Source organism: Mustela nigripes, chromosome 3 (assembly GCF_022355385.1).
Source record: "Mustela nigripes isolate SB6536 chromosome 3, MUSNIG.SB6536, whole genome shotgun sequence".
NCBI classification, from domain to species: domain Eukaryota; kingdom Metazoa; phylum Chordata; class Mammalia; order Carnivora; family Mustelidae; genus Mustela; species Mustela nigripes.
In genome coordinates, this window is record NC_081559.1 from 166,995,130 (window position 1) to 167,022,912 (window position 27,783).

General features: G+C 36.1%; 1 protein-coding gene across 2 annotated transcripts in view; it reads right to left on the reverse strand.

Moving 5' to 3' along the window:
* ANGPT1 (angiopoietin 1) overlaps positions 1–27,783 on the reverse strand; it is a 251,353-nt gene that overhangs the window by 3,666 nt on the left and 219,904 nt on the right. For both annotated transcript variants that reach the window (XM_059395044.1, XM_059395045.1), the window contains exon 8: positions 10,872–11,002. In XM_059395044.1, the coding sequence (XP_059251027.1) occupies positions 10,872–11,002 (131 nt within the window). The remainder of the gene's footprint in view (positions 1–10,871; positions 11,003–27,783) is intronic.

The following is a 27,783-nucleotide window of genomic DNA, read 5'->3' on the forward strand; positions in this document are numbered from 1 at the left end:
TCATACTAGAGGCAAAGCAAGCTGAATTAATTATCAACTTATATTGGAGAACAATAAGGTATGTTTGATGAGTTTGGAAAGACTGTCTCCAATGCTGTTTCACCAACTGTATGCAAACAACATAGATGTTAATGCAGTCAAAACAAGGAAGGATGAACAATAAAATTCCACATTTTTGAAGACTTTATTTATTTATGAGAGAGAGAGAGAGAGAGAGAGAACACAAGCCCACAAGTCAGGGGAGAGGCAGAGGGAGAGGGAGAAGCAGACTCCCTGCTGAGCCCGATGTGGGGCTCTATCTCAGGATCAACCTGACCTGAAGGCAGAAGCTTAACCAACTGAACCAACCAGGTGTCCCTCCACATTTTTTTATAAGATTAATTCCTTTAAATTGTAAGTATAACTAGTAAAAAATGTGTTATTTATATTACAAAAAGCATTCTGATATTAGGGAATTTATTCACCTTAAAGACTCTAAAGGATAAAATGAAAATCCAATTTGAGTGCTCCAGTATTTTAACTTTCTCCTCCTTTTCTCTGACCTTCTTGAGGTATGCTTCCATCATGTTAATGAGCCTTTCATAGTCTTTCAAATATCCACCATGATCTCTGAAGGAAATGCAGCTACTTTATTATTAGAAACTACTACAAATCATAGAATGATCCTCCAAGTTACACTCGATATTCAAGGTAAAAGCGTGTGTTTTTGTTTGGTTTAGAGAAAGTCCACAAGCGTTCTGGAAGACTGTGGGAAGGCAGAGGTCTGCTGCCAAAAGCAGCCTGGCAATAAAAGGCAGAGGCTGAAGACACATTCATTGGGAAACTTTCGATGAGATTAGCAAAGAGACAAGAAACAGTAGGGGCATGTGAGAAAATCCAATAAATTGATATTGGGTATTTTTTCTGATTGAGTGAAGTGGGATAATATTTGTGGTTTGGGGAAAGGCATTTTGGAGAAACTGAAAGAAGACCATTCGGCTGGGTCAGAGTTAGCAAGAGAAATAGAAGCCTCAAGCTGAGAAAGTCTGAAGATGAAATCACATAGTCTTTGGTTCATAACCCTAAGAACAATGTAATGAATGGCGTGGTCTATCTCCTGTACTGAGGACGCACCTAACAAGAGTTTGCTTAACAAGTGACTGGGAGTGACTATTGACAGATTGACTGATATTGGCTGTTTCTCTCTGTAAGGAGTCAATTGTCTGAAGTAGTTTACTAAAAAGTTCTATTTGATAGACACCCCAATATATAACATCCATGATTATTGTGTTTGTTCTTTCTTTATCTATTCAATATGTATTATTTATATATGTATGATTGTGACTATTGTTACACAGTACTCAACCAGACGGGCCTGGGCCCTACCTTCATGGAATTTACTTCAAATGTGAGAGATAGACATAAAGTAAGCAAATAAGGAAAATCCTTACAAATCATGATAAAAAGAAAGAAAGAAATCAATCAATCAATCAATCCAGGAGATTTGAAGGAGGGCAACAGGGGACCTACCCAACTTTTCACATGCACAGAAGACGCTGATATTCAGTGAGTACAGAAGGATGAGAGGGAGGCAGTTGTGTAAAGATGAGGAAAGGATTCTTTTAAGCAGAGTATAGCAAGGACTCATACCACGAGGAAGAAATAGAGCTTGACGTCCTTAGAAACTTAAAGAAACTTAAAGAACCTCTTAAACTGTTCTTTAAGTAGCTGGTATATCATGTATCATCAATGTAGCTGGTATATCATGAGCAAGGGGGAAACTCATAGGAAATGAAGGTAAAGAAGCAGGCAGTCTTGTTGAAGGAGTGCAAAGTTGAACAATGTTTACAGAAAACTTCAGAGTTTATCTGGTCTATTTAACCATCATCAGATGCAAGCAAGACATTCTCTAGGAATAAGAACCAGTATTTCACCAGGGAACCAGATCTATCAGGTTGACTATTAACCAAGTATTATTTAGAGCCCTCATTCTATAACTATGGTCTGCCAAAGCCATCCTGAGCATCTTGCGCAGCAAAAGGAAGGGGAAAAAATAATGAAGAATCAATTCAACAAATATTAAGTAACAGATAAATACAGAGGTTGGAGTGGAATAAAACAGAATTCTTGGCTTTAAGGAGTGCACAGTTTTATGTAGGAGAGAGAGACAATAAACTGTTTCAAAATGAGATGATTGTGAAACAGAGATGAACAAAATCTATGGAAATGGGCAGAAAGTCCCGTCAGTCGGTCCACAAGGTTTACTTACCCACGAGTTATGTCCTGAAGATTGATGTGAGTTCACTGAACAGAAAGAAGTTCTGAACACAGAATGTGCTCTGAGAGAGCAGGAGAAAGTGTCTATTAGCAGCCTGACTTGGCTGGACTGCCACTGGGTAAGGGGTTGGAGAACACAGGGCTAACAAAATAAACAGGAGGGAGAACACAGAGGTTTTTGTTTTATTTTTAGATATTTTCTTGTGGGCAATGGAGAGCCTGCAGTGCACCAGACAAGAAATTAGAAGACTTAGACTCTGATGCTGACTGCACCAATTAATAATCAGGACATCCTAAACAGTAATGATAATATCTAATATTTATTAAAAAGCTAATATGCATCAGGAACTGTGCTACAGTATTTATATGCATTCTCTCATTTCTTCCCCCAAATAATCTTAGTTGATGTGGGAGGTACTATAATAAACACATTGATGCTCAAAGAGTAAAGAAATTTTCCAAGGGTCACACAGGCATCTGGTTCCACATTCTTATGATGTGGTTTATAATGTCTGATCAGCCATTTTTGCAGCATGGTTGTATGGATCAAATAAAATGACACACTGACTATTCAAACCAGTAAAATCCAAAATAAGTGTTTAGTGTAAGTTATCTAAGAAATGGGATGGAAGGTTTAGGGTGGGAACAAGAAGCATTCGATCTTGTGGGGGCACCATATGATTTAATAATGAATACCAGGTCATCAGTGCAAATGTATCTCCTTATTCACTTGGCAGGGTTTATTAGAGAAATATGACAAAAATATGACAAAGGAGTACAGTTGTACATGTTTTCACTGTAAAGACAATGGCACTTAAATACCTAATATGACTGGAAAAACTGTTTTCAATGATTTGTTTTGACATCATGTGGAAATCAAAGACCTTAATGTGTTTGACTGTCTTAAGACCAGTGGGCCATGCACACTGAGGAAGATCACAGAATATCTGATGATAATAATGAGGATGAATTAAGATGGCACAACACAAAATCAAAGATTAATTATTTCTCAAGACAATTTTGGTCATAGCGTCTTTATAAAATACTCTGAACTTCAAGGTAGCAAAAATAGTTATATGTGTGCAAATAGGTACTCCGTTTCCTCTGATACATGCAGTAGAACAACAGAGGGATTTCCACTTTCTACTTTTCTTCAAAAAAAAAAAAAAAAAAAATAGACATGGCCAGCTCAGTGATGCAAGCAAAGGATGGAAGAAACCAGCAGCTTCCATCCGCCATTGGGACAACTGATAAAATGTCTGAAGTGTTTGAAGACTGGCAACTGCTGAGATGTATGTTGCCAAGCATTTTTCTTTATAACCTGTAACCTCATATATATTTTAATAAGAAATCTGAGATGCATGTTTCTAACTCATTTGCACTTAACTCATTAAAATTTAGTTTTGTACTAACTATCCTTGGCTCTCCAGGCCTTCAAAAGTCATTCCAGTCCTTTATCTTTGAATCCGAAAACTCACATTTTATCACCAATAAATAAAACTTTGTCCAGAGAGTAGGAATTTGATTCTAAACTCTGTATTCAGGAAGTTCAAATTTATTTGAAAATCAGAAAACCAAACTCTCAAATTCTTCTGATCCTAAACAAAATGTCCTTCAACACTTCCTTTGTAAGGTAAAAAGTACAGCAAAATGAAAAGATGTATCTGTTTTTATGGGTTTCTTTCATTTTCTAAGGCATGCATTCTAATCAGCAATGTGCAAAACAACTTACGCAGAAAATAAGATTTGGCTCTTTTCTTGCAAAGAATGAGGCTGAACACAACTGGTTGGTGCTACTGCTATCTGTGGGATCATTATGAAAAATTACCTCCCCAGTTCCTGTGTACAGAGTTGGCCAAATCCACAACTAGCCTCAAGGACCAGCTGCAAGGGTCTTGCGTGGATGCGGGAGGCAAGAGACCTCTCCGAGAGGTCTGCACTCCCTCTGTCATCTCATACTATATCCCCTTCAGGCCAAGGACTTCGCTTTTCTTTCCTTTCTCTTCTCTTTGTTCCAAAGATGAAAAAGTTGTTGATCCTGGCCAGGAATCTTGAATTCACTGAAAACCTTTAGGTATTTATTCTTTTACTGTCTCTTCCCTCCCTTGCACTGCATTTCACTTTGAATGTTTAAGTGAAGAAATCCTTGCGAACGTCTGCTGCAAACAGTAAAACAGAGCTCACTGCTGTCTCTGAACGCCATTCATTGTGACAGAGGCAGGAGAAGGAGTGGATTAAGCAATGGCTTCTCTGGAGGTTGTGTTCAAATCTTACCTGATGCTAATTTTGTGATCTTTGGCAAATTATCTAAGTTTTCTGTATCTCGGTTCTTGCCAAAAACATTATTGTGGTGCTGAGTTCAAAGGGTCTTTAGAAGTATCATGTAAGTTATTAAATATAAACTATTTAGGATAAAGCAAAAATGCCTGTTCATACGACTGCAATAAATATTTGCTATAATATTATTAGAGGAAAATGCCCCACAATTAAGTGTTTGATTATTTCTCAGCCATTGTCAATTATTAACCTTTGGGAGCAGCCCTGTGTTATATGCCTGTAAGTTCTGGTTCACTTTTTTTTTTTTTTTTCCCAAATTTACCTTTTGAAAGACATTTTCTGATATTCTTTCCTCTTTTTCCAATAAGTGAAAATGCACTTCAGAAAACATATTATGGTAAATATTAAAATATAATTATATTAAAACATAATCAATTCTAAACTTTGTATTTAGTGTGTTCATATTTATTTGGAAGTCGGAACCTAAAGCTCAAATTTTTCCAATTCTGGAGTTTAGTCTTCTGGGGTTTAGTTATTCTTAAAATTTAGTCCCAATCCTCATATTCACCGTATTGTTTCATGTGTGTGTACATATTTGTATATATAAGTATACATGTATATTTTGTATATATAGGGTTATATATTGTATATACACTGATGTATTTTCTTTTTTAAACATTTTTAAAAAGATTTCATTTATTTATTTGACAGAGAGCTCAAGTAGGCAGAATGGCAGGCAGAGGGAGAGCAGGGAGCCCAATGCGAGACTCAATCCCAGGACTCTGGGATCGTGACCTGAGCTGGAGACAGCTGCTTAACCAACTGAGCCACCCTGGAGCCCCAATACAATTACGTATTTCAATCTAAGTTCACAAACAGTCACATTCATACTCGAATTGATTTATTTTTATGTATTCTCACTAGTATTTTTTGTGATGTGGCAATGCCCTTTCAAGGTCTGTGATAAAATATTCATTCATGCAACCAGTATTTATTGAGCATGTGCTACGTGCCAGGCACCATAGGATATAGTGGTAGAGAGCACAAAGTCCCTGCAATATACATTTTTGAGGAATAGGCTTATGGATTATGTACTAAAATAAATTGTTTTGAAATAAAGTAATGCAATGTGTATTACTGTGGTCAATCTTAAATTATCCATATGGATCTTTTCTCTCAACATTTCTTGCTTTAAAACCTGGAGAATATGAGTTATCTGTCAATGCTTAGTACACCCTTCCTGGATTATTAAAAACTCTAAGATGATCATATTTTCCCAAAGATCCTGTCACTCAGCATCATTCACTAGTGGAGAAGCTGCTAATTTCTTTCTTTCTTTCTTTCTTTCTTTCTTTCTTTCTTTCTTTCTTTCTTTCTTTTTCTTTTTCTTTTTTTGGCTTCTTCAAGATTCTATAGCAGGCCATATCAACCCTCTTCTGCAAGCATTTATCAACTCTCTGCTGCTAGCATCTGGTGAGTTGTAGGGTGTACTAAGAAATTTATGTGTATGGCTTTATCCTGTCTTTTAGGGCTGAACTGAGAAATATCCTTTGTTAGCTTTAGCAAAGTCTTGTCTGTCGGCTGACATAGTTTATGCGTGGGAAAAGGGATCGGAGTTTCTAGCACAACAGATTCTTTTTGCAGAAGGTTAGGTCACATTTTTACATAGCTTTTATATTACACACTAAATGTGGAAATTGTGTTGAAAGAAAAGTAAGGTAAGGAAAGGAATGTAAAGTAATACCGTGTTTTGTTTTGTTTTGTCAGCAACCTTTAGTAATTGTAGTTTCGAATAGACTTTTAGAAATAGTTATTTGAAGAATGTTAATTTAGTACCAAAAACCATGTTTTCTTTGAATGTAGCATTTGCTTTGAATGTGAAGATCTAAAAGTTATTCATTGTCAGTATTTTGGAGTCAGAGATTTTATGCATATTTGTTTTTATAGACAATAAATCCATATTAACAAAAACATGCACTGAATGAGATTGCATTTTCATTTTCTTAATGTTAAATAGCAGATAAAACTTTTGTGTTTAAAAGAAACTGATTCCTTTCCTTGGGCTCAGGAGGGCACAGTGGGAACTGTGTTAGAGGATTAAGAATATTTCCTACAATCATTTCTTAAGTTTGTCCCTCCCACTACTGAAGTATACAGATTTTTCATAATATTCTTCATATAGAGGGTAACCTAAGGAGAAAACTTACAAATTTTCCTAAGGTCAATGACATCATAGAGCAAAGACATTTCTGGCTTATAAATCTGTGCTGACAAATCACCTCTATTTAACGATTAATTAAGGGGTGGTTGCATAAAAGATGTATGTGGCAATTTGACCTTGAAATATATGCTTTGGTCTCAGAAGAAATATGTAACAAAGCATGAAAATTATTCAATATTTAAATTGGATGGAAAACTTGCTTGCTTTCTGGTAAGGTAGGAATAAGTACATATACTTCTGGGACAGGAAGTATAAAACATGTATCTATTTCTATTGATGCAAATGGCTTTCTCAGCCCCCACACCTCCTCTCCACTCTACAAGTTACTATGAATTACAACCCATGCACTGAAAAACAATATTACTACTTTAGCCACAGTAAGTACATGGAAAACAGAGTCACAGAACCAGAAGAAAATGTGAGAGACTTTCTTATCTAGACCCGCAACTGCAGGAACAAGCTTAAGCAAGCTCTTTTAGATAAAATAGCTTTATATTCTCTTCTTGAAGATGTCCACAACCAGAAATGCACAATCCTCCCTAGAAGCACTTGATTCCTGGAGACTCCTTCTGAATTCACTTGCCCATCCTCCAATAACTCCATAACATGTTGTATTTTGTCTCTAAAACTGGTTTTGATATGAAATTGTGTTATTTATTGTTTATTCTTTTGTGGAGGGTCTCTTTCAATAGATGCACATTCTCTTCTGTCTTGCTTATTTCTCTAACAGTTGATCCTTAACAGTTACTTATTAAAAATATGTTATACTGATAGAAGTTAAGAAGTTAGGGTATTAGGAATAAGAGAGAAAGATCAAAATATTATTTTGACCTTATGCCCAGCTGAAATACCTTCTGCTTTCAATTAAGCTCATCTCCTGTTGTTCAGTCTTTGACAGATAAGGGTGGCAATGATACCACATTCTCCAACCAAATTCCCTCCATGTACTTGCGTAAAACTATTTAGGACAGTTAGTGGGCAATCAATCTTACTTTACCCTTAATTTCTCCCAGAAGAAACAAAGGAAAATATATATAAATAAACAAGATAAAACAAAGCTTTAATTAATGATGACAGAAAACTATGAATGATTAGTTTCCAAGAATATAAAATCTTATTGCTTAAAAGAAACTATTTTAAATAGTAGCGAGTTCAAATATAAATTTTAAAAAATGAAAGGAAAAATCATTAGATGAAGAAAACAGTTCTAAGGGAAAATATGACAGAATAAGTATTGGTGGTAGGGAGTAGCTCAGTAGGATATAAGTCCCAGGCAGTACTCAGGTTACCGGGACTGTCACTGACATTCATCCTTACGTTCTCCAGTTCTTAGCTATCTAAATTCCACATTTTAGCTTTGCAGAGTGAACAGATTTGCAAGGCCTGGATTCTTTCAAAAGGATATTTGATAGGGTAATGGCGTTTATTACAAAAACACATTGACTTAGACTATTCCAGTCGAAGCAATAAGTGGAAATTTTCTCTCCCCAACATATGTGTTTATTGGTGAGTAAGAAGCAGGTCCAAGAATGATTATGGGTGAAAGAACATGACAAAGTTCAATCATTTTGAAGCAGAAATAAAATCATAAATCTGAGCAATGAAGGTTTCTCATCAATAACTAAGAGGTGCATTCTTCTCTTTGCTTTTTTGCTCTATATTTTCATTATTATGACAGAAATATGAACATATTGGAATGCTCTTCTAAGGCAACATTTGAAAGATTTTACTTCATGCATTACATTTATTGGGTAAGAAAAAACTATCTGTAGAAATAGATGTGGATAAATTGAAGCATATTTCAATATTAAAACAAGCAGGAAACTAGACACTCAAAGTCCTTTTGTCTCTGTATAAACTTGCTGACAATTCCATTTATGGGATCAAGGAGGCAATGAGAAGAAAACTTTTCTTTCAGGAAAAAAAAGTTTAAAACCTAACCTTTGGGTATGATTTTTGGGTACGATTCTAAATTTGTAACCTTTGGGTATGATTCTAAATTTGTAAGAACTGTGTTGGGGGAAGGGAGATCATGAAATTTCATATAGAGGACTTTTACCTATTTGATGAGGTTAAATGTGATTTCAAAATACCATTTTAAAGTATAGGGAGAAGTATATGATAGAGGATGAATCACAACAGATTGGCTTTGATAATACTAGGGCTGGTCTCATGTTGAAAAGATACTGATATAAGCGTGGTGGTCAATGGGATGTGATTTGGTGGTGGTAGTAATAGAGGACATGTGGATGGGATGCAGGGGGAAAGATTTCTTCAAAATCACCTCTCCATATTCTTCTATGCTCTGTTAACTGATGAAAAAATATCAACCTAATGATACATTTCATTGGCTACAAAATTTGAAAGTGATTTCAAAGGCTACAAGTTGCTTATTCATTCATTAATGCACTGTATTTTTAATTGAGTTTCTATGTGCTACATCTAATGTGCTAGATGTTAAATACAAAATGGTGAGCATTATTTTGCTTTTATTTTCCTTATGTACAAAGTGGAGATTAGAGTTTCTCTCCCTGCTTATCTCACAGAGCTGGTTTCCAGCTCAAGCGAGATAGTACAATCTATGCAATAACATGTAAAAACACATAATAATAATAATAATAATAATAATGGTAGTAATATTACATTTTAGGAAGAAAATACTCAATTTTGAGAGTTTTTTTTTTCCTTCCATTAAAATATGCTCTGTTGGGGCACCTGGATGGCTCAGTGGGTTAAAGCCTCTGCCTTTGGCTCAGGTCATGATCCCAGGGTCCTGGGATCGAGCCCCGCATCAGGCTCTCTGCTCAGCGGAGGGCCTGCTTCCTCCTCTCTCTCTGACTGCCTCTCTGCCTACTTGTGCTGTCTGTCAAATAAATGAATGAAATCTTTAAAAAAAATATGCTCTGTTGTAGATTAATACAGAAGGAGAATAAGAACAGCTGATGGTAGGAGTGATTGCTATTCCATTAAGAGAGGGAAAGAGTTCTGAAATTGTGAGAGCAGAAACACTGGAAAGAAAGTTTCCTTTACAATTTTGTTTGGTGCCAACTCCTTCCTTGCCAGAACTTATAACATACTTGAGCTACACTGCTTGCCACTGGGTTTTAGCTTAGTGTTTCTCAAACCCCAATTAGTCATGTATCAACTTCACAGATTTTTCCTATTATCCACTTAAAACTTTTATTAATAATTAATATTTTACTTTTAATCAATAATGTGTTATATACCAAATATTGTGAATAGTTTAAAAACACAAAGATTAAATAACTCCTTTAAGGAAGAAACCAGTACCCCTTACCATAATAAAAGGTAGATATACAACCCAATAAGATTAAAACAAAATCACTTAATTTAATTTTAGGTAGGTTCCATTGTCTAACCAAGGCCCTGAGCCTGAGGCCAAATGGTTTGCTCCTTCTTTGCTATAAAGTTCATCGAGTGGTTATTGAGTAAGTGCTAAAGAACATTACAGATATGCTAGCACCAAACTGAGAATTTCCCTTTGACACAATCAGAAGGCTGGAAAGATAATAAAAAGTTCAAAAAGGATTAACTTTCTTACTCAGTGATAGAATATAATTTAATGATATTTCTTCAAATGTCTTGCGGAAGTCAATACCACATAAAGCAAAGCCCTAGTGTAGCTGGTCTGAATTTTATGACTTTAGATCTAACTATATACCTCTCTATTCTTATTTCATTTCAACAGAGTGGCCAATGAATTCTACTACGCAGTTGCAAAACACTTTTTAAGGAGGATTACCCATCCCCCCAACTCCACATGCTGAATTCCCAAATTGTTGTTCATTCCACTATGGGTATCATTATGATTCTTTAGAAGGCAGAATAACTGGCACTTTAAGAAGCTAAAGAATGTATTCAGAATCAAGTCTGGCATGCCCCTTCTGTAGACACTGGGGGAGGAGGCAAACTTATAAATATGCTAGCAATGTCTTGCACAAGAGCACATGGTAGATTAGTGGGCAGAACAAAATGATCTCTAGGGTCTTGCTCTGAAGTTTCCTGACCAGAAGATCACAGTTCTTTCTCAAAGATAAGAAACTTCAAGCCTCAAACCAATGAAACATAACTTAGAGAACAGCCCCATAGGACTTACCTCCTGTTAGCATGAGGGCACATTTGCACATACAGTTGTCATTATCTGCATCTTTAGTGCTGAAATCAGCACCATGTAAGATCAGGCTGCTCTGTTTTCCTGCGGTCCCAGTGTGACCCTTTAAATACAACCTGAAATTTAAAAAAAAAAAAAAAAAAAAAAAAGGAAAAGATAAGCCATCCAACAGAATAACAGAACCCAGAAGACCAGTTTGTTGAATTTTTGCCTTTTTCATAATTTTCTCCCTTCTTTGTACTCAACCCTTCTAACAAACTACTATAAGACCTGAGAAAGAAAGAGAGAGTGAGAGAGAGAGAGAGAGGAAGGAAGGAAGGAAGGAGAAAAGAAAGAGAGAGAAGGCAAGAAAGGACTCTAAATCCTAGTAAAATTCTCTATGGCTTGTGTGCTCGGTGTTTATTTCATAATGCATATGGTTCTCTGATAGTGCACGATCCACAAAAGGAAAATGGGCTTATTTTATTACCACAGGTATTAATCTCCAAAGAGAAAATACAATACCTTGTAGAGCATCATTACAGCATATAAAATATATATATATATAATTACAGCATATAATTATGTTAATGTTATGTTTATGACATCATCACTATTCAATAATAGTGATGATGTCATAAACATTACTCTTAATAGCAATACTAATAATAATTCTCATTGATTGAGGACTTGCTCTGTGCCAAACACTCTGCTAAATTCTTTCTAGTTATTATTTAATTTAATTTTATATTAAATTTGTCATCTAGGCCTCAATATACCAATTTAGTATGCTAAGATTTAGAGGAGATAAATAAGCTGGAATTTGGCTGATTGACTTTAAAATCCAAGTTCTTAATCAGTATACATTCTCTGAACAAATGTTTGTTGAGCATATATTATACAACAGAAATTGTTCTAAGTACTTAAGATATATCAGACAAAGAGCCATGCCCATAAGGGGCTTACATTCTAGTTTATCCCTAAAATTACGTTCAAAATGCTAACTGTTTAATCTCAACTATGGCATTCTTCAAAGAACTTAACCTACCTTACTCTCTAGAAACATTTCTTATATAAAATTTACATTAACCTAGATCACAGACTCTCCAACAGTTGCACATATAGAAAATAATCTGGTTATTTGTGGAAAAGGCTTTTGCACTAGGCCTATGAATTTATATTCTCAATTAGTATCTCATACTACTCTTTGCATATTGAAGAATTCTGGTCTAGAATTTAAAAACTAGTGGACAAATCATGATCAATGCCAACAGTAGTTCCCTGATGTCTCGTCACTTCTTATTGATCCTCTATTCTACTTTCACAGCCATCTGGATACTTCGAACAAATGCAAACTTGCTCAGGTCCTTCAGTGGCTCCTCAGGGGTCAGAATAACTAAACTAAGGTTGTCAGAAGTGTCACTTTGATATTCAAGGCCTTCTCTGGTTGAGACCCTACCCTTCTTTTTAATTCCACCTAACGTGGTTCTCATTCATCAAAATCATCCAGCAATAGAATCAGACTATGAAAAGAATCAGACACCACTTCTGTGCCCGAGTCTTATTTATGAATCTTATCCATCCACAAAATAGTTAATATCTTTGTATGAGGGAGACACTACTAGGACCTGGGCCAGCTCTGAACAAATTTTACATTATTATTTAACATAATAATACAGGTCAATTAATATTTGGATTTTATTTTTTCACATATATATTTGACTTGTGTTTGCACCTAAGTATATGTAAAGGTCTCCCTATTATTTTGTGAAGCTGGTATTAGTTTAAGCAAATAACAGTACTATTGTATGCTCTGCCAAAACATTTTACAGATAATCTGCAGAGATTTTTGAGTCAGAGCAAAATATACAATTAAGTCCTCCTCAGGTTTTGTTGTTTTTCAATGATTAATAGAACCTGTGGTTAACAGTAAGTTGAAGGAAACCTCTAAAGCTATATTATCATACACATGCTTGTATTTTAAGACTCTCAGAGGCAGGCTAAAAGTCACTGGTGATAGAAAATTGTAGAATTTTTGTGTGGATTTACATTTCAGGTTACAGGCAGCCCACATGTGGGTGAGTTTCATCAGGGAAAAGAAAGATGGGAGGTCACCAGTGGGAACCTGGGACAAGTTACCTGGGTGAATTTACAGCCTTTCAGATTTGACCAGTTTCTCAGCCTTTCGAGATAGACACACACTTGCAAAGCTAAGGAGGCTTTTTGTCAGTTCTCCATTTACAGTAAAAACTGAGACACTGTGGGGTCCAGGATCAGGTCTTCTTAGAGAGAGTTTCACACAGAAAGCCAAATTGTAATTGAAAAGTTGCTTATTTGGTGAACACAGAATCAGTTGGGGGAAGAAGATGAACAATTCCAAAATTAAATAGCTGTGAGTCTGCAGGCTTGAAATCTCCACTCCTATGGGACTGGCTGAGTTTAGCCCACAGGTGCTCTTGGATGAGCGATGCTTATTCCAACTCTGATTCTTGGCTTCTCTATGATTTGTGATGCCTTTCCTTATTTTTTTTTTCAAAAGGTAAGTCAAACCATTATCTCTATAGCAGCTTTAAGTTCATTGATGAGGAAAGAGATTCCAGAACACATTGTTTTCTACAGCTTCATTTTCAGCACAAATGTTCAGTTGATATTAAGTGAGTGACTACTATGTGGTGGATATATTTCATACTTTTATCCCTTCACAAGAGGGTTATCGCATAAGCCTTATAGTTTACAATGTTTTTTTTTTTTTTGTGTTGCCATGGCAATTGGAATACCCAAATACAACTTTAGAAAGTAGAGAAAAGCGTAAAAAAGAAAATAAACAGCAACCCCAAAATCATCTCTGAATACAACTACTTTTGACATTATGGTGTATATGCATTTAGTTTTGTCCTTTTTTTTCCCCACTCCAAATTGAAAATATTATCTAATATTACCTATTTTTAAGTATATATATTTTTAAGTATAATGTCTGATCATATTCCTATAAAATTTTTGAACAATGCACAGGAAGTTGCCCACAGGTCTGTCTCCTCTATCTCTTTAGAAGTAATAACTTACATGAGTTTTACACCTTCCAAAACAATTTGTCTTCATGTACAAATACAAATTAAAATGAGATCATACTCAAAAGATTTCTTTATACCATGCTTTCCATATGTAATTGTATGACCATTTTCCCATGCCACTTCTTATTCTTCTCCAACATCATTTGGAAGTTACTGTATGACTATATCATCAATTGTTACAAGTTTAAGGGTGCTTTCATATATCTCTAAGTATGTATGCAAGCGTGTAGAATAAACATCAACAATCTTTTCCTGACCTTTACCTCCATGATCTTCATTATTGCTCTATGTTATAGTTTGTAAGTAAGAAGAGACATTTTTCCAGATCCTTTTAATCAACATTAGAAGCTCAGTCTTCTAGTTCTGGCAGCTCTTCTCTGAGTTATTACAGAAGCCTGACAACTGGTCTCACTGCCTTAAGTCTTGCTCCTTCCTTTTTCACCTAAAATCTATGGTCCAAAGTGACTCATTCAAAAACATGTATCTCATTGTTCCTCTACTACGGTTAAAAACCCTCAGTTGTTCTCCCAACACATGAGAGATAAAGTCTAGATTCCTTACTGAGATTTACAAGGACTATGAAGATCTTACCCTCCTCTACTTTTTCCCACACCACCCAACCACCCACAGTTCTCATTGCTTATTTCCTGTCCATGTATCTAATAGTCCAGGCTTATCAATTACTTGTTCTCTTAAAACAACACACTCTCACTTCTCTGTATATCTGCATGTGCTGTCCCCATTCCTGGAAGTTCCATTGTGCAATATATACATATATTAAGCCATTGTGTTATACACCTAAAGCTAACATAATGTTATATGTTAATTATATTTCAATGAAAAAGAAACGAGTAGAAAAGACCAATATTTAGAGGACTTTCACTGTATAAGACTGAGCAGAAATTGTAATTTACATACAGAGTATTCATTTCCCCTGAGTCTATATCCTTAGCATGCCATAGGGGAGCTGCTCATGCTCTTATAGGGAAGAGGCACCCACGGATAGTAATTTTCTATGAAATTGAAATAGGGGGAATAGAGATTGCGTTTCATAAAAAATAATTTTTCTCACACAATTTTAAGAAATTTACATATGAGGACAACTATGCTTCTGTGGAATCCCACAAAGATTTTGGGAGCAACTATGTAGTCAAAGATAGGTCATCTGAATAGTCAAAGGGCTCATTATTTCTTAGGAATTATTTAGCTAGTACAGAGTAGCAATTATTGACCAAAAGCCAACAATTCTAGCAGGTTATTTGATAAAGGCAAACTAAGAGCTAGCCATTCACTAATGCCAAGTATTTTTTCTAATTAGATAAGAAAATTTGTTTGAATTGAGGCTCAAGTGGAATATTTATGTGGTTCTTTTAAATAGTGGTTCTAATTTCTAATGTCTTTACTTTAATTATCTATGGCTTCCTCTATTCTGCTAATGAAATTTCACTTTAGAAAGAAAAGTTGATATACAGAAGGGCAAAAGTTGGCCTTGTATCTGAATATGGTGAAAGGAAACTTGAAGTGTGAGTCATCAGAGAAAATACTGCCCCAAAATAACACCATGGGAATCCTGGACATCTATTTCTTGTGTTCAGCTCGTATAGATGCAGCTTGCATGAAGGATGATGTGTTGGGAGATAAAAACCAAACGTTATTCCAGAGTAAAGTATTTGGCATAGGGACAGAAATATGGAAGATTAAAAAAAAAAAAAATCCAACCAAACAAACAAAACCTCCAAATAAGACAAAAACTCCAAAGAAGATGTGATCAAAAAGGCAGCCACAAAGTAAAATCATGGTATTCACCTTTTTAAACCCTTTTTTCCTAATTAATGAGGATAAAAATCCCACATCTTCTTGCATGATTTGGTCATTGTCTATAAAGAATGTCAGCCATTATGATCTTTTCAGTTAGCATCTTCAGGAAAAATAAAACAGATAAGTGCATGTTGAAATTGGTCAAGATTCCCTAGTCATCCTCAAAGAAAATATAGTTATTCTTTTTTTCACTTATAAAAATTTATATAACCACAAAGGCCAAATCATATTTCTTAATAAATGTAGGACAATTGTGAGTTCTTTTATGAAAGAACAGACTTCAAAATGCTGATATCCTATGAATCATGACAAGTGGTTCTATGACTTCTTTAAAATAGGCAGTCCAGGGTCGTGAGTCTGGTTTCTAAATTTGTCTACTTAAGAGACTGCCATACTTCTCACCATTTTTACATCTTTACTGTATTTAGGGAAGCAAGAGTCTCTTTCATTACCCAAGGCAGTGGGAGTTGTATGTATGACAAATTGAAGCTTGGCCTTGGCTCTTTTAAACAGTAGAAAGACTCTCAGATATCTGAACTTTAAGGTCTTTCAGACTGACAAGCTGAGGAGATCTCATACAGCAGATTCCCATTCTGGCTCTGAGCTCTCTCCCTGCCACCATATGGAACTAGTTTGTCTTTCTAACAATCACTTGAAGAAAATACAAAATGACCCCCATGGTTTTCTTTCAAAGCCTAGTAGCAATGACTCAATCTGACAGAGTTTCCCCACACGGCTGTCTCTTGGTTGCTGCTGCTCCAGGGTTGACTCTGCTCTAACCGCCCTCCCTTCCTCTTCAAAAGAGCTGGGCACCATCAGCAAAGAGGGCTAGCAGAACATGTCTTTTAGAACGGAGTTTAAATCATACAGGTGGCACCTTCTGCTGAAAATAAAGATAATTTTCTCTTGTCAAACCACACATAGACAAAAGAGTGTTCTAGACTTTCAGCAAAATTAAGCATTTGTTTGGTGCTATAAAGGCATCATTGGTAAATATACAAATAATTAGTACTGTTGGAAAGAGGGTAAGAGAAAAATTCAGGAGATGCTGAACTGCTCAAAAATTTTAGTGTTAGAGACTAGCTTTGGAGGCTGTGTTGAGAACATGGATTCTTGGAGACGGATGATGAGGATATTTTCAATTAAAGGGTTATGAAATCCACAGCACAATTACATTTTGAGGTTATCTAACATAAAAAATAAAAACAGATAAAAAAGAAAAGGGTTTCCATCAGTCATTTGAATGTTCTGGGAATGCCAAGTAAAAAGGCAGGCAATGAACTTATGTGGATACTAAGAATTTGAGATAGATTTTTAGTCCTTTTATTGTATTAGTATTTGAAGCTGAAATTCTTTTATGCTTAAAATGTCCTGTTTGTTAGTATGCAGAGCTCTAGAGGAAACTACTAAGATTGGAAAACTTGAGATAAAGAAAAGAAGATAGATTTATTTTAGAGGAGACTTGACTCCTATATTGGATTTTGCTAATATAGTAAAATTATCTTTAGCTAAATAATATTTTCTATATTTTTTTCAGAATAACATCTTTGACACAAACATTTTGCTCTCTCTAGTTCCGGATTGTCCAAGTGCATCTTTTTCTTTTAAATGAACAGAGCTTTACTGATTTGGTCCCTTTCTCCCTATCTTCACAAGTCCAAAATGAACCATCCTTCAAGACAATCCCAAATATTACACAGGAAGCCTCCTCTCTTCTTTCTCCTCTAACTTGTCATTGCACAGATAAATTGCTTCTCTTGTTGCACATCTCAATTTGCCCATTATTATTTATATATGTGCTTCTTTTTATCATTATTTATGTATGTGCTTTTCCTTCCTTACCATATTGTCAGTCCTAATAAGTATGTATTCACATCTGTCATCTTTGTAGACTCCATATATTATATACAAAACAGACATTCAATAAATATCACTGAGTCAATTATGAACTAAGAGTTAAAACTGTTTAGAATTTAAGTTTTACTCATCTCAAGAGAAGGCTTATATGTAATACCATTTTAACTTTATAATTGAGTTTCATAATTCAAGCCCCATGGACATTTTTTTTCTGATTTGAATTCAGAAAGGTCTACTTTATTTTGAGCCCAGATGCCTGAATAATGATCTTTTAGTTTAAATATTTATTCTTTGTAAATTAAAATTCCAATCTTTTGAGAATCCTATTTCTCTTGCCATATAATAGGGTACTTTATTGGCTGAATCCAGCATGCGATCTTTTTTCCTTTTCTTTACCCATAATCGATACTTGGGAAAATCCTTGAAAAGACCAACCAAGACAACTCATCCTGTAAATCCCATCCTTCCTTCCCAAAAGTTTCTTCATCACATTCTCTTTCTGAATTGGTGTCATTTGTTCTCAGCCTACATTGGATCATTGAGGAATCAGCAGAATTTCTGTATATTGAATTAGCCATTATGCTAAGAAGGAGTGCATTATCTTACTTATTTTTTAGCTTCAGATGCCCTAAGGTAGATATGTTATTCATTTCTTTTAAGATTTTATTTATTTATTTGACAGACAGAGATCACAAGTAGGCAGAGAGGCAGGCAGAGAGAGAAAGGGGAAAGCAGGCTCGCTGCTGCGCAGAGAGCCTGATGCAGGGCTCCATCCCAGGACCCTGAGATCATGACCTGAGCCAAAGGCAGAGGCTTTAACCCACTGAGCCACCCAGGCGCCCCAGTGTTACTGGAGAGTGGTGATGGCTGCATAACACTGTGACTGTATTTAAGGTCACTCAGTGGTACACTTTAAAATGAAGGCGGGGGATGATGTACAAGTGTGAAAAATGCTTGAGATAGTGATGGTCATGGGAATCTGTGCTGATTAAGAAAGATAAATTTCCAGTTACGGAAAATGCAGCTCAAATATGAGAAACTTCAGAAAACTGTCTCCCTCTTAATTTAGAAATATTAACATAATGTAGGACTTTGTAAAATTGAGTTTATCAATCCCCCAGGTCTCAAGCTCTTGACACTGGAAACATTGCTACCAGCTATCCCTGTTTCAAACTCAAGAAAAAAATAGTTTTCAGTGCTTCTCAATGATGTGAAGATTGCCTGTGTTCAAAGCTCATGAGAAATTCTTCCTTTAAAGAAAACAGAGAATTCACATACTATTATTTCTTTGCCTTTGCGTAACGCTGAGAGTACACTCTATTCTGTGCATATAAAATAACTTTCATGAGATCTGTGACAATGAAACCATACTTCCTTATAATTTAGAAATACACATTGTACTAACTCCCTAGTTTTAGTTCTAAATAAAATAAAGTTTTCTAGTATTCATCCCATTTTCTAAGAATACATAAAAAAGAAAAAAAAGAGTGCCAAGATGAACTACATGGCACTAGACCTCTGTAAAATATACAAACGGTCCCTTAAACATATTTCAATTCCCTTGGTGTCACATGTGGCTGACAGAGTCAGCTCCAAGTGAGTGGCTCATTGACTAGACACCATTCTGGTGCCTAAAAGATCAGGTCTATGGCCATTTCAGAAAGTTTATTGGTTTGCTTTTTTATCAAAAATTAAGTCAAGACCTTGTTAAACTTGTGTTTGAAATTGGTGATTTTTTTAGTATAAGCAAGTTCAAGGGAAGTAGATCTGTTCTCATTTTAATTTCTGTTTAGGGAGCAGCAAGAAATTTTCTTTCCAGCATCCCCCTAGGGGAAGACAGAAAGAGGGGAAAGGGTGGGTAGAATGTTGAAAACCATTGAGAGGCATTGTCTGAGGGTTGTTTTTTTTATTTTTTCCCTGAAAAGGAAATACTTTCTCTTGTTATACTTGGATAATGTGTTAATATAAGTTCTGCAAATAAGGCTTTAGTGTGCATAAGCAGATTCTTCAGTTGACCAAAATCATCACTGTGCTTATTGCTCTTCAAAATTAGTATAAGTTAGTGTCCAAGCTCCTATCATGGAACATGGCTCTCTATTTTCTGTAGCACACTGAACTCCCACATACAGCTTATTTGCTCTTGTCTAACAAGGCACTTCCTTCTTCAACTTCTGCAAGTCCACCTTGCTCCTCATTGCTGGAATCTCAAGACTTTTCTCCTTCCGCCATTATCCTTCATACTTGCCTCAGGAGTACCCAGTCATATTTCACAAATCCCCAAGGATTTCCTCTATGAAGTCTTTCTGGTCCCCTTCAATCTCCTCCAGTGTATCCCATCCATTTTCAACCCCAGCTGAATAGACCACTTTTCTTTACTGCCCAAATAGAGCCTAATTCTAAGTGTTCTTACACAAGACTTTGGATGTGGAACTGAATCACACAGAAATATAAGCAAAATTTAGTTTTCTTTTCTTTTTTTTTTTTTCCAGTTATTCTGGGGAGAGGATCCATAGCGCCATCATTTTTCTAAAAGGTCCACAATTCTTTGGTTAAAAAAAAAATACATACCAAAACATACCAAAGCTGCAACTTTTGTTTTAAGTCAACTATGTTATGTTTTCTTCTGTCTTCTAAACTATTAGCATCACAGAACCAGAAAGCATGGGATCTCCTTTTAGAGTCATGAAAGTGTTAGTTCTGCATCGTCACCTGGGTGTAGTTGGTGGAACTGAGACGTAGGTCCTATCCTAAGATCAGAATCTCTGGATATGGAACCCAGAAATCTGCACTTTAAACAAACACCCAAATTGATTATATGGACACTGAAGTATGGAAACAACTGAATCGTATTTGGGAAATATTGGTAACATGATAAATGTTTCATGGCTAGGCTGGACAAACAAACAAATGCAGACCCTGATTTCAAAATAATTATAACAACTTTTAAGAAAGTAGTTTTAGTGAAGTTATGTTGGTTAAAGCAAAACCATATCTACTTAAGAAATAAAATAATTTTGGATATTAGACAACTGCATGTTTGAAATTATTATATTTTTATTTTTTCAAAAGATTTATTTATTTATTTGAGACAGAGAGAGATAGCAGTGGGAGGGGCAGAGGGAAAGAGAGGGAGACAATTCCAAGTAGACTCTGTGCAGAACACGGAACCTGACGCATGGCTCCATCTTAGGACCCTGAGATAATGACCTGAGCCAAAATCAAGAGTCAGATTCTTCTGACTGAGCCACCCACATCCCCTAAAATTATTGTTTTTTAACAAGTCAAAGAAATACTAAATTAACGTTTCTTACAGTCAGCATGTCTTCTAGATTAGGAGATGTCAAAGAAGCATACAACATTCAGATATAATTCTTCTGCTAAGGATACAGGTGTACTTTAAGAATCAGATTATAAATAGGTATAAACTATTCACTGGATCTTTAATTGCATCTGTTACTTTAAAGAAGAGTTCATTAAAATAGTTAGTTTATAACAATAATGTGACCTCCAAATTTTTATATAATGACTTCTGATCTTCGTATTTAGAAAATTCTCTCTACCATTGATTATAAGGGTATGCAAGGGAAAGGAAATTGTTTTTCATTGACAGCCTAAAAATGAATAAAATTAAAATAATTTATATACAGCTGTTTAGTTGAACTCCTGACTGAGCCACATAAGGAAAAAGCACTTTTTACTCTTTCACTAGAATAAACAGACCAGCATCAACACTGGCATTTGTGATATTAGCACCAAGAGGTAAATCCAAGCACTTTGCAAATATTTTAAATATTTGGCTAAATATTTAATATTAAAGTTGAATTCTATGATGCTACTACTAACATGGGATTTGTGGTTGATGCATTTAATTTTGATACTTATTGATACTTGGCATAATTTTTTTTAAATGGTTTTAAGATGTTTATGTTGAAATGGGTAAAGGTTCTTAAAAGAAGTAAGTCATCTAGAAAGAAAAAGTTATTGTATAAATTAGAGGGTAATAAATATTTCATATTGTCATTGTGACAATTTTGAATTTTCTACTCAAAAAGTATAATTAAATAAATCTTGTAATTTTCATTAAACCCTCAGTTTGTTATTCATCCAAGATGAGTTCTATGAAATCAAGGTTTACTGTCACCTAGTGGCAGCTATCAAAATTGTAGGCAGAGAAACTAGTTCTCGGAGCCCACAGACTACACTTATCAGTGACAACACAGCATCCTTTTCCAAGATCAGTTGGCCGGCCTAGGGAACAAGGTTTATTGTCTATTTTATTAATATTTTATTTAATTTTCCTGACATCATACAATACAGAAATTCTTGCATATCATTTGCAGGTAAATAAAAAAAAATAGAAGAGATTGGAGTTGAATAGATCGGGGAGATAAATCTCATAACCAACAATCCAAAAAACTAAAGGACTCAACAAAAATCATCGTCTAGATAAAGTAATATAATTCCCATATTGGAGAAATTATTTGAAAATACAAATAAAACCACTTAAAACCTTGAGTTTGCAATCCAGGCTACAAATTCAAGAGGGTAGAAACTGCCAAGGGATTCCTTATATATACTTTTTTCTACCTTGATCAGTCCAAAACTGCTATAAAAAATAACTTTCCTCTTAGAATTTCAGCACATCTGCTACTGGTTCTATCCAGGACTATACAGCCCAGAGGATCACAGGAATGAAAAACATTTCACTGAAAAGAATAAAATAAGTTCTGCAATACCTACAAAAATGCAAGGCTTAAATTTATGTGGGAGACTCAAAAGAATTCTTTTCAATCTACACTAATTTGCTTTGTCCTTGAAATGCATACATAACATGGGAGTACTTCAATGATTGAGAATACAAATAAAAAAAGGTTTTGGAATTGGAAAGAGTTAATCCTTATTTTCTCATTTTGCTTCTGAGGACCTGAGATGGAAAAGTGAAGTAACCTGCCCAAGGTCATTCAGAAAATAACTACAGATCCAAGTCTAGAATTCATGGCTCTTGATTCCCAATACAAGGTCTTACCCATTATATCAAACTCTTTCCCAATAAAGATGTTGGCCAAATGTATATTTTGTTAACTTTCGGAGAAGTATTTATTTAATATTATTTAAATATTTAGATATTTAATGGCTAAGAAGATATTTCTTGGCTAAGTTATTTTCAACTTTTTTTTTTTTAAATGTGATTCAAACATTCCATTCATGTCTTCATGTGGAATCTCTTCAGAACAAGGCTTTAACATAGCCACAATCAGTTCTACCCTGAAGGTATCATTCCTCTCCAACAAATAATATGGAGATAATAAAATATGAAGAGTATTTCCAAATTGTGTATCAATATTGTGGTAAGATTATAATGATAAGATGTACATTGTAAATATTTAAAGGTTACAATTCATAGTTTACTGATAGAGATTTTCTTGTTGGTTCAGAGGGACTACCTTTAAGCTTGTCATTATACTCTGTGTGATAAAGGATTTCCTAATCTAGCTAATACCTTAAAAATAAAGGAATTAACTTTAGGGAACAAAGTATAACCAAGAATAGAAAAAATTAACATGCAAGGGGGGGAGGAGTCAAGATGGCAGAGAAGTAGCAGGCTGAGAATACTTCAGCTAGCCGGAGATCAGCTAGATAGCTTATCTGAAGATTGCAAACACCTGAAAATCCATCGGCAGATCGAAGAGAAGAAGAACAGCAATTCTGGAAACAGAAAAACAACCACTTTCTGAAAGGTAGGACCAGCGGAGAAGTGAATCCAAAGCGATGGGAAGATAGACCCCGGGGGGAGGGGCCGGCTCCCAGCAAGCAGCGGAGCAACGGCGCACAAAATCAGGACTTTTAAAAGTCTGTTCCGCTGAGGGACATCGCTCCAGAGGCTAAACCGGGGCGAAGCCCACGCGGGGTCAGCGTGGCCTCAGGTCCCGCAGGGTCACAGAAGGATCGGGGGTGTCTGAGTGTCGCAGAGCTTGCGGGTATTGGAACGGGAAAGCCGGCTACAGAGACAGAGCCGACAGTAAGCTCGCAGCTCCGTGTTACCTTGAACCGGTCGCAGGCTCGGTGAGCTCAGAGCGCGGCCGGAGGTCAGGCAGACGGGAGTGACTGGGCTCTGTTCTCTGAGGGCGCACAGAGGAGTGGGGCCCTGGGCTCTCGGCTCCTCCGGGCCGGAGACCAGGAGGCCACCATTTGTATTCCCGTCCTCCGGAACTCTACGGAAAGCGCTCAGGGAACAAAAGCTCCTGAAAGCAAACCCCCGAGCGGATTACTCACCCCGGCCCCTGTTAAGGGCGGTGCAATTCCGCCTGGGGCAAAGACACTTGAGAATCACTACAACAGGCCCCTCCCCCAGAAGATCAACAAGAAATCCAGCCGAGACCAAGTTCACCTACCAAGGAGTGCGGTTTCAATACCAAGGAGAGCAGCAGAATTCCAGAGGAGGAGAAAGCAAAGCACGGAACTCATGGCATTTTCCCTGTGATTTTTTTTAGTCTTGCAGTTAATTTAATTTTTTTCTTTTTCATTTTTTGTTTTTTTCCTCGCCTTCTGGTAAAATTTTTTTTAACTTTTACCTTTTTCTTTTTTAATGTTTTTTAACTAGTTTATCTAATATATATATATTTTCTTTTTTATATTTTTCTTATTTGTTTTCTTTTTTTAAAATTCTTTTCTTTTCTTTTTTTTCCCTTTTTTCTCTTTTTTTTTTCTTTCTTCCTTTTTGAACCTCTTTTTATCCCCTTTCTCTCCCCTCACGATTTGGGATCTCTTCTAATTTGGTTAAAGCATATTTTCCTGGGGTTGTTGCCACCCTTTTAGTATTTTACTTGCTTCTTCAAATACTCTTATCTGGACAAAATGACAAGACGGAAAAATTCAACACAAAAAAAAGAACAAGAGGCAGTACCGAAGGCTAGGGACCTAATCAATACAGACATTGGTAATATGTCAGATCTAGAGTTCAGAATGACAATTCTCAAGGTTCTAGCCGGGCTCGAAAAAGGCATGGAAGATATTAGAGAAACCCTCTCGAGAGATATAAAAGCCCTTTCTGGAGAAATAAAAGAACTAAAATCTAACCAAATTGAAATCAAAAAAGCTATTAATGAGGTGCAATAAAAAATGGAGGCTCTCACTGCTAGGATAAATGAAGCAGAAGAAAGAATTAGTGATATAGAAGACCAAATGACAGAGAATAAAGAAGCTGAGCAAAAGAGGGACAAACAGCTACTGGACCACGAGGGGAGAATTCGAGAGATAAGGGACACCATAAGACGAAACAACATTAGAATAATTGGGATTCCAGAAGAAGAAAGAGAGAGGGGAGCAGAAGGTATACTGGACAGAATTATTGGGGAGAATTTCCCCAATATGGCAAAGGGAACGAGCATCAAAATTCAGGAGGTTCAGAGAATGCCCCTCAAAATTAATAAGAATAGGCCCACACCCCATCACCTAATAGTAAAATTTACAAGTCTCAGTGACAAAGAGAAAATCCTGAAAGCAGCCTGGGAAAAGAAGTCTGTAACATACAATGGTAAAAATATTAGATTGGCAGCTGACTTATCCACAGAGACCTGGCAGGCCAGAAAGAGCTGGCATGATATTTTCAGAGCATTAAACGAGAAAAACATGCAGCCAAGAATACTATATCCAGCTAGGCTATCATTGAAAATAGAAGGAGAGATTAAAAGCTTCCAGGACAAACAAAAACTGAAAGAATTTGCAAACACCAAACCAGCTCTACAGGAAATCTTGAAAGGGGTCCTCTAAGCAAAGAGAGAGTCTACAAGTGGTAGATCAGAAAGGAACAGACACCATATACAGTAACAGTCACCTTACAGGCAATACGATGGCACTAAATTCGTATCTCTCAATAGTTACCCTGAATGTTAATGGGCTAAATGCCCCTGTCAAAAGACACAGGGTATCAGAATGGATAAAAAACCAAAACCCATCTATATGTTGCCTCCAAGAAACTCATTTTAAGCCCGAAGACACCTCCAGATTTAAAGTGAGGGGGTGGAAAAGAATTTACCATGCTAATGGACATCAGAAGAAAGCAGGAGTGGCAATCCTTATATCAGATCAATTAGATTTTAAGCCAAAGACTATAATAAGAGATGAGGAAGGACACTATATCATACTCAAAGGGTCTGTCCAACAAGAAGATCTAACAATTTTAAATATCTATGCCCCCAACGTGGGAGCAGCCAACTATATAAACCAATTAATAACAAAATCAAAGAAACACATCAACAATAATACAATAATAGTAGGGGACGTTAACACTCCCCTCACTGAAATGAACAGATCATCCAAGCAAAAGATCAGCAAGGAAATAAAGGCCTTAAACGACACACTGGACCAGATGGACATCACAGATATATTCAGAATATTTCATCCCAAAGCAACAGAATACACATTCTTCTCTAGTGCACATGGAACATTCTCCAGAATAGATCACATCCTCGGTCCTAAATCAGGACTCAACCGGTATCAAAAGATTGGGATCATTCCCTGCATATTTTCAGACCACAATGCTCTAAAGCTAGAACTCAACCACAAAAGGAAGTTTGAAAAGAACCCAAATACATGGAGACTAAACAGCATCCTTCTAAAGAATGAATGGGTCAACCGGGAAATTAAAGAAGAATTGAAAAAAATCATGGAAACAAATGATAATGAAAATACAACGGTTCAAAATCTGTGGGACACAACAAAGGCAGTCCTGAGAGGAAAATATATAGCGGTACAAGCCTTTCTCAAGAAACAAGAAAGGTCTCAGGTACACAACCTAACCCTACACCTAAAGGAGCTGGAGAAAGAACAAGAAAGAAACCCTAAGCCCAGCAGGAGAAGAGAAATCATAAAGATCAGAGCAGAAATCAATGAAATAGAAACCAAAAAAACAATAGAACAAATCAACGAAACTAGGAGCTGGTTCTTTGAAAGAATTAATAAAATTGATAAACCCCTGGCCCGACTTATCAAAAAGAAAAGAGAAAGGACCCAAATAAATAAAATCATGAATGAAAGAGGAGAGATCACAACTAACACCAAAGAAATACAAACTATTATAAGAACATACTATGAGCAACTCTACGGCAATAAATTTGACAATCTGGAAGAAATGGATGCATTCCTAGAAACATATAAACTACCACAACTGAGCCAGGAAGAAATAGAAAGCCTGAACAGACCCATAACCAGTAAGGAGATTGAACAGTCATTAAAAATCTCCAAACAAACAAAAGCCCAGGGCCAGACGGCTTCCCGGGGGAATTCTACCAAACATTTAAAGAAGAACTAATTCCTATTCTCCTGAAACTGTTCCAAAAAATAGAAATGGAAGGAAAACTTCCAAACTCATTTTATGAGGCCAGCATCACCTTGATCCCAAAACCAGACAAGGATCCTATCAAAAAAGAGAGCTATAGACCAATATCCTTGATGAACACAGATGCGAAAATACTCAACAAAATACTAGCCAATAGGATTCAACAGTACATTAAAAGGATTATTCACCACGACCAAGTGGGATTTATTCCAGGGCTGCAAGGTTGGTTCAACATCCGCAAATCAGTCAATGTGATACAACACATCAATAAAAGAAAGAACAAGAACCATATGATACTCTCAATAGATGCTGAAAAAGATTTTGACAAAGTACAGCATCCCTTCCTGATCAAAACTCTTCAACGTGTAGGGATAGAGGACACATACCTCAATATCATCAAAGCCATCTATGAAAAACCCACCGCAAATATCATTCTCAATGGAGAAAAACTGAAAGCTTTTCCGCTAAGGTCAGGAACACGGCAGAGATGTCCATTATCACCACTGCTATTCAACATAGTACTAGAGGCCCTAGCCTCAGCAATCAGACAACAAAAGGAAATTAAAGGCATCCAAATCGGCAAGAAGAAGTCAAATTATTACTCTTCGCAGATGATATGATACTAGATGTGGAAAACCCAAACGACTCCACTCCAAAACTGCTAGAACTTGTACAGGAGTTCAGTAAAGTGTCAGGATATAAAATCAATGCACAGAAATCAGTTGCATTTCTCTACACTAACAACAAGACAGAAGAAAGAGAAATTAAGGAGTCAATCCCATTTACAATTGCACCCAAAACCATAAGATACCTAGGAATAAACCTAACCAAAGAG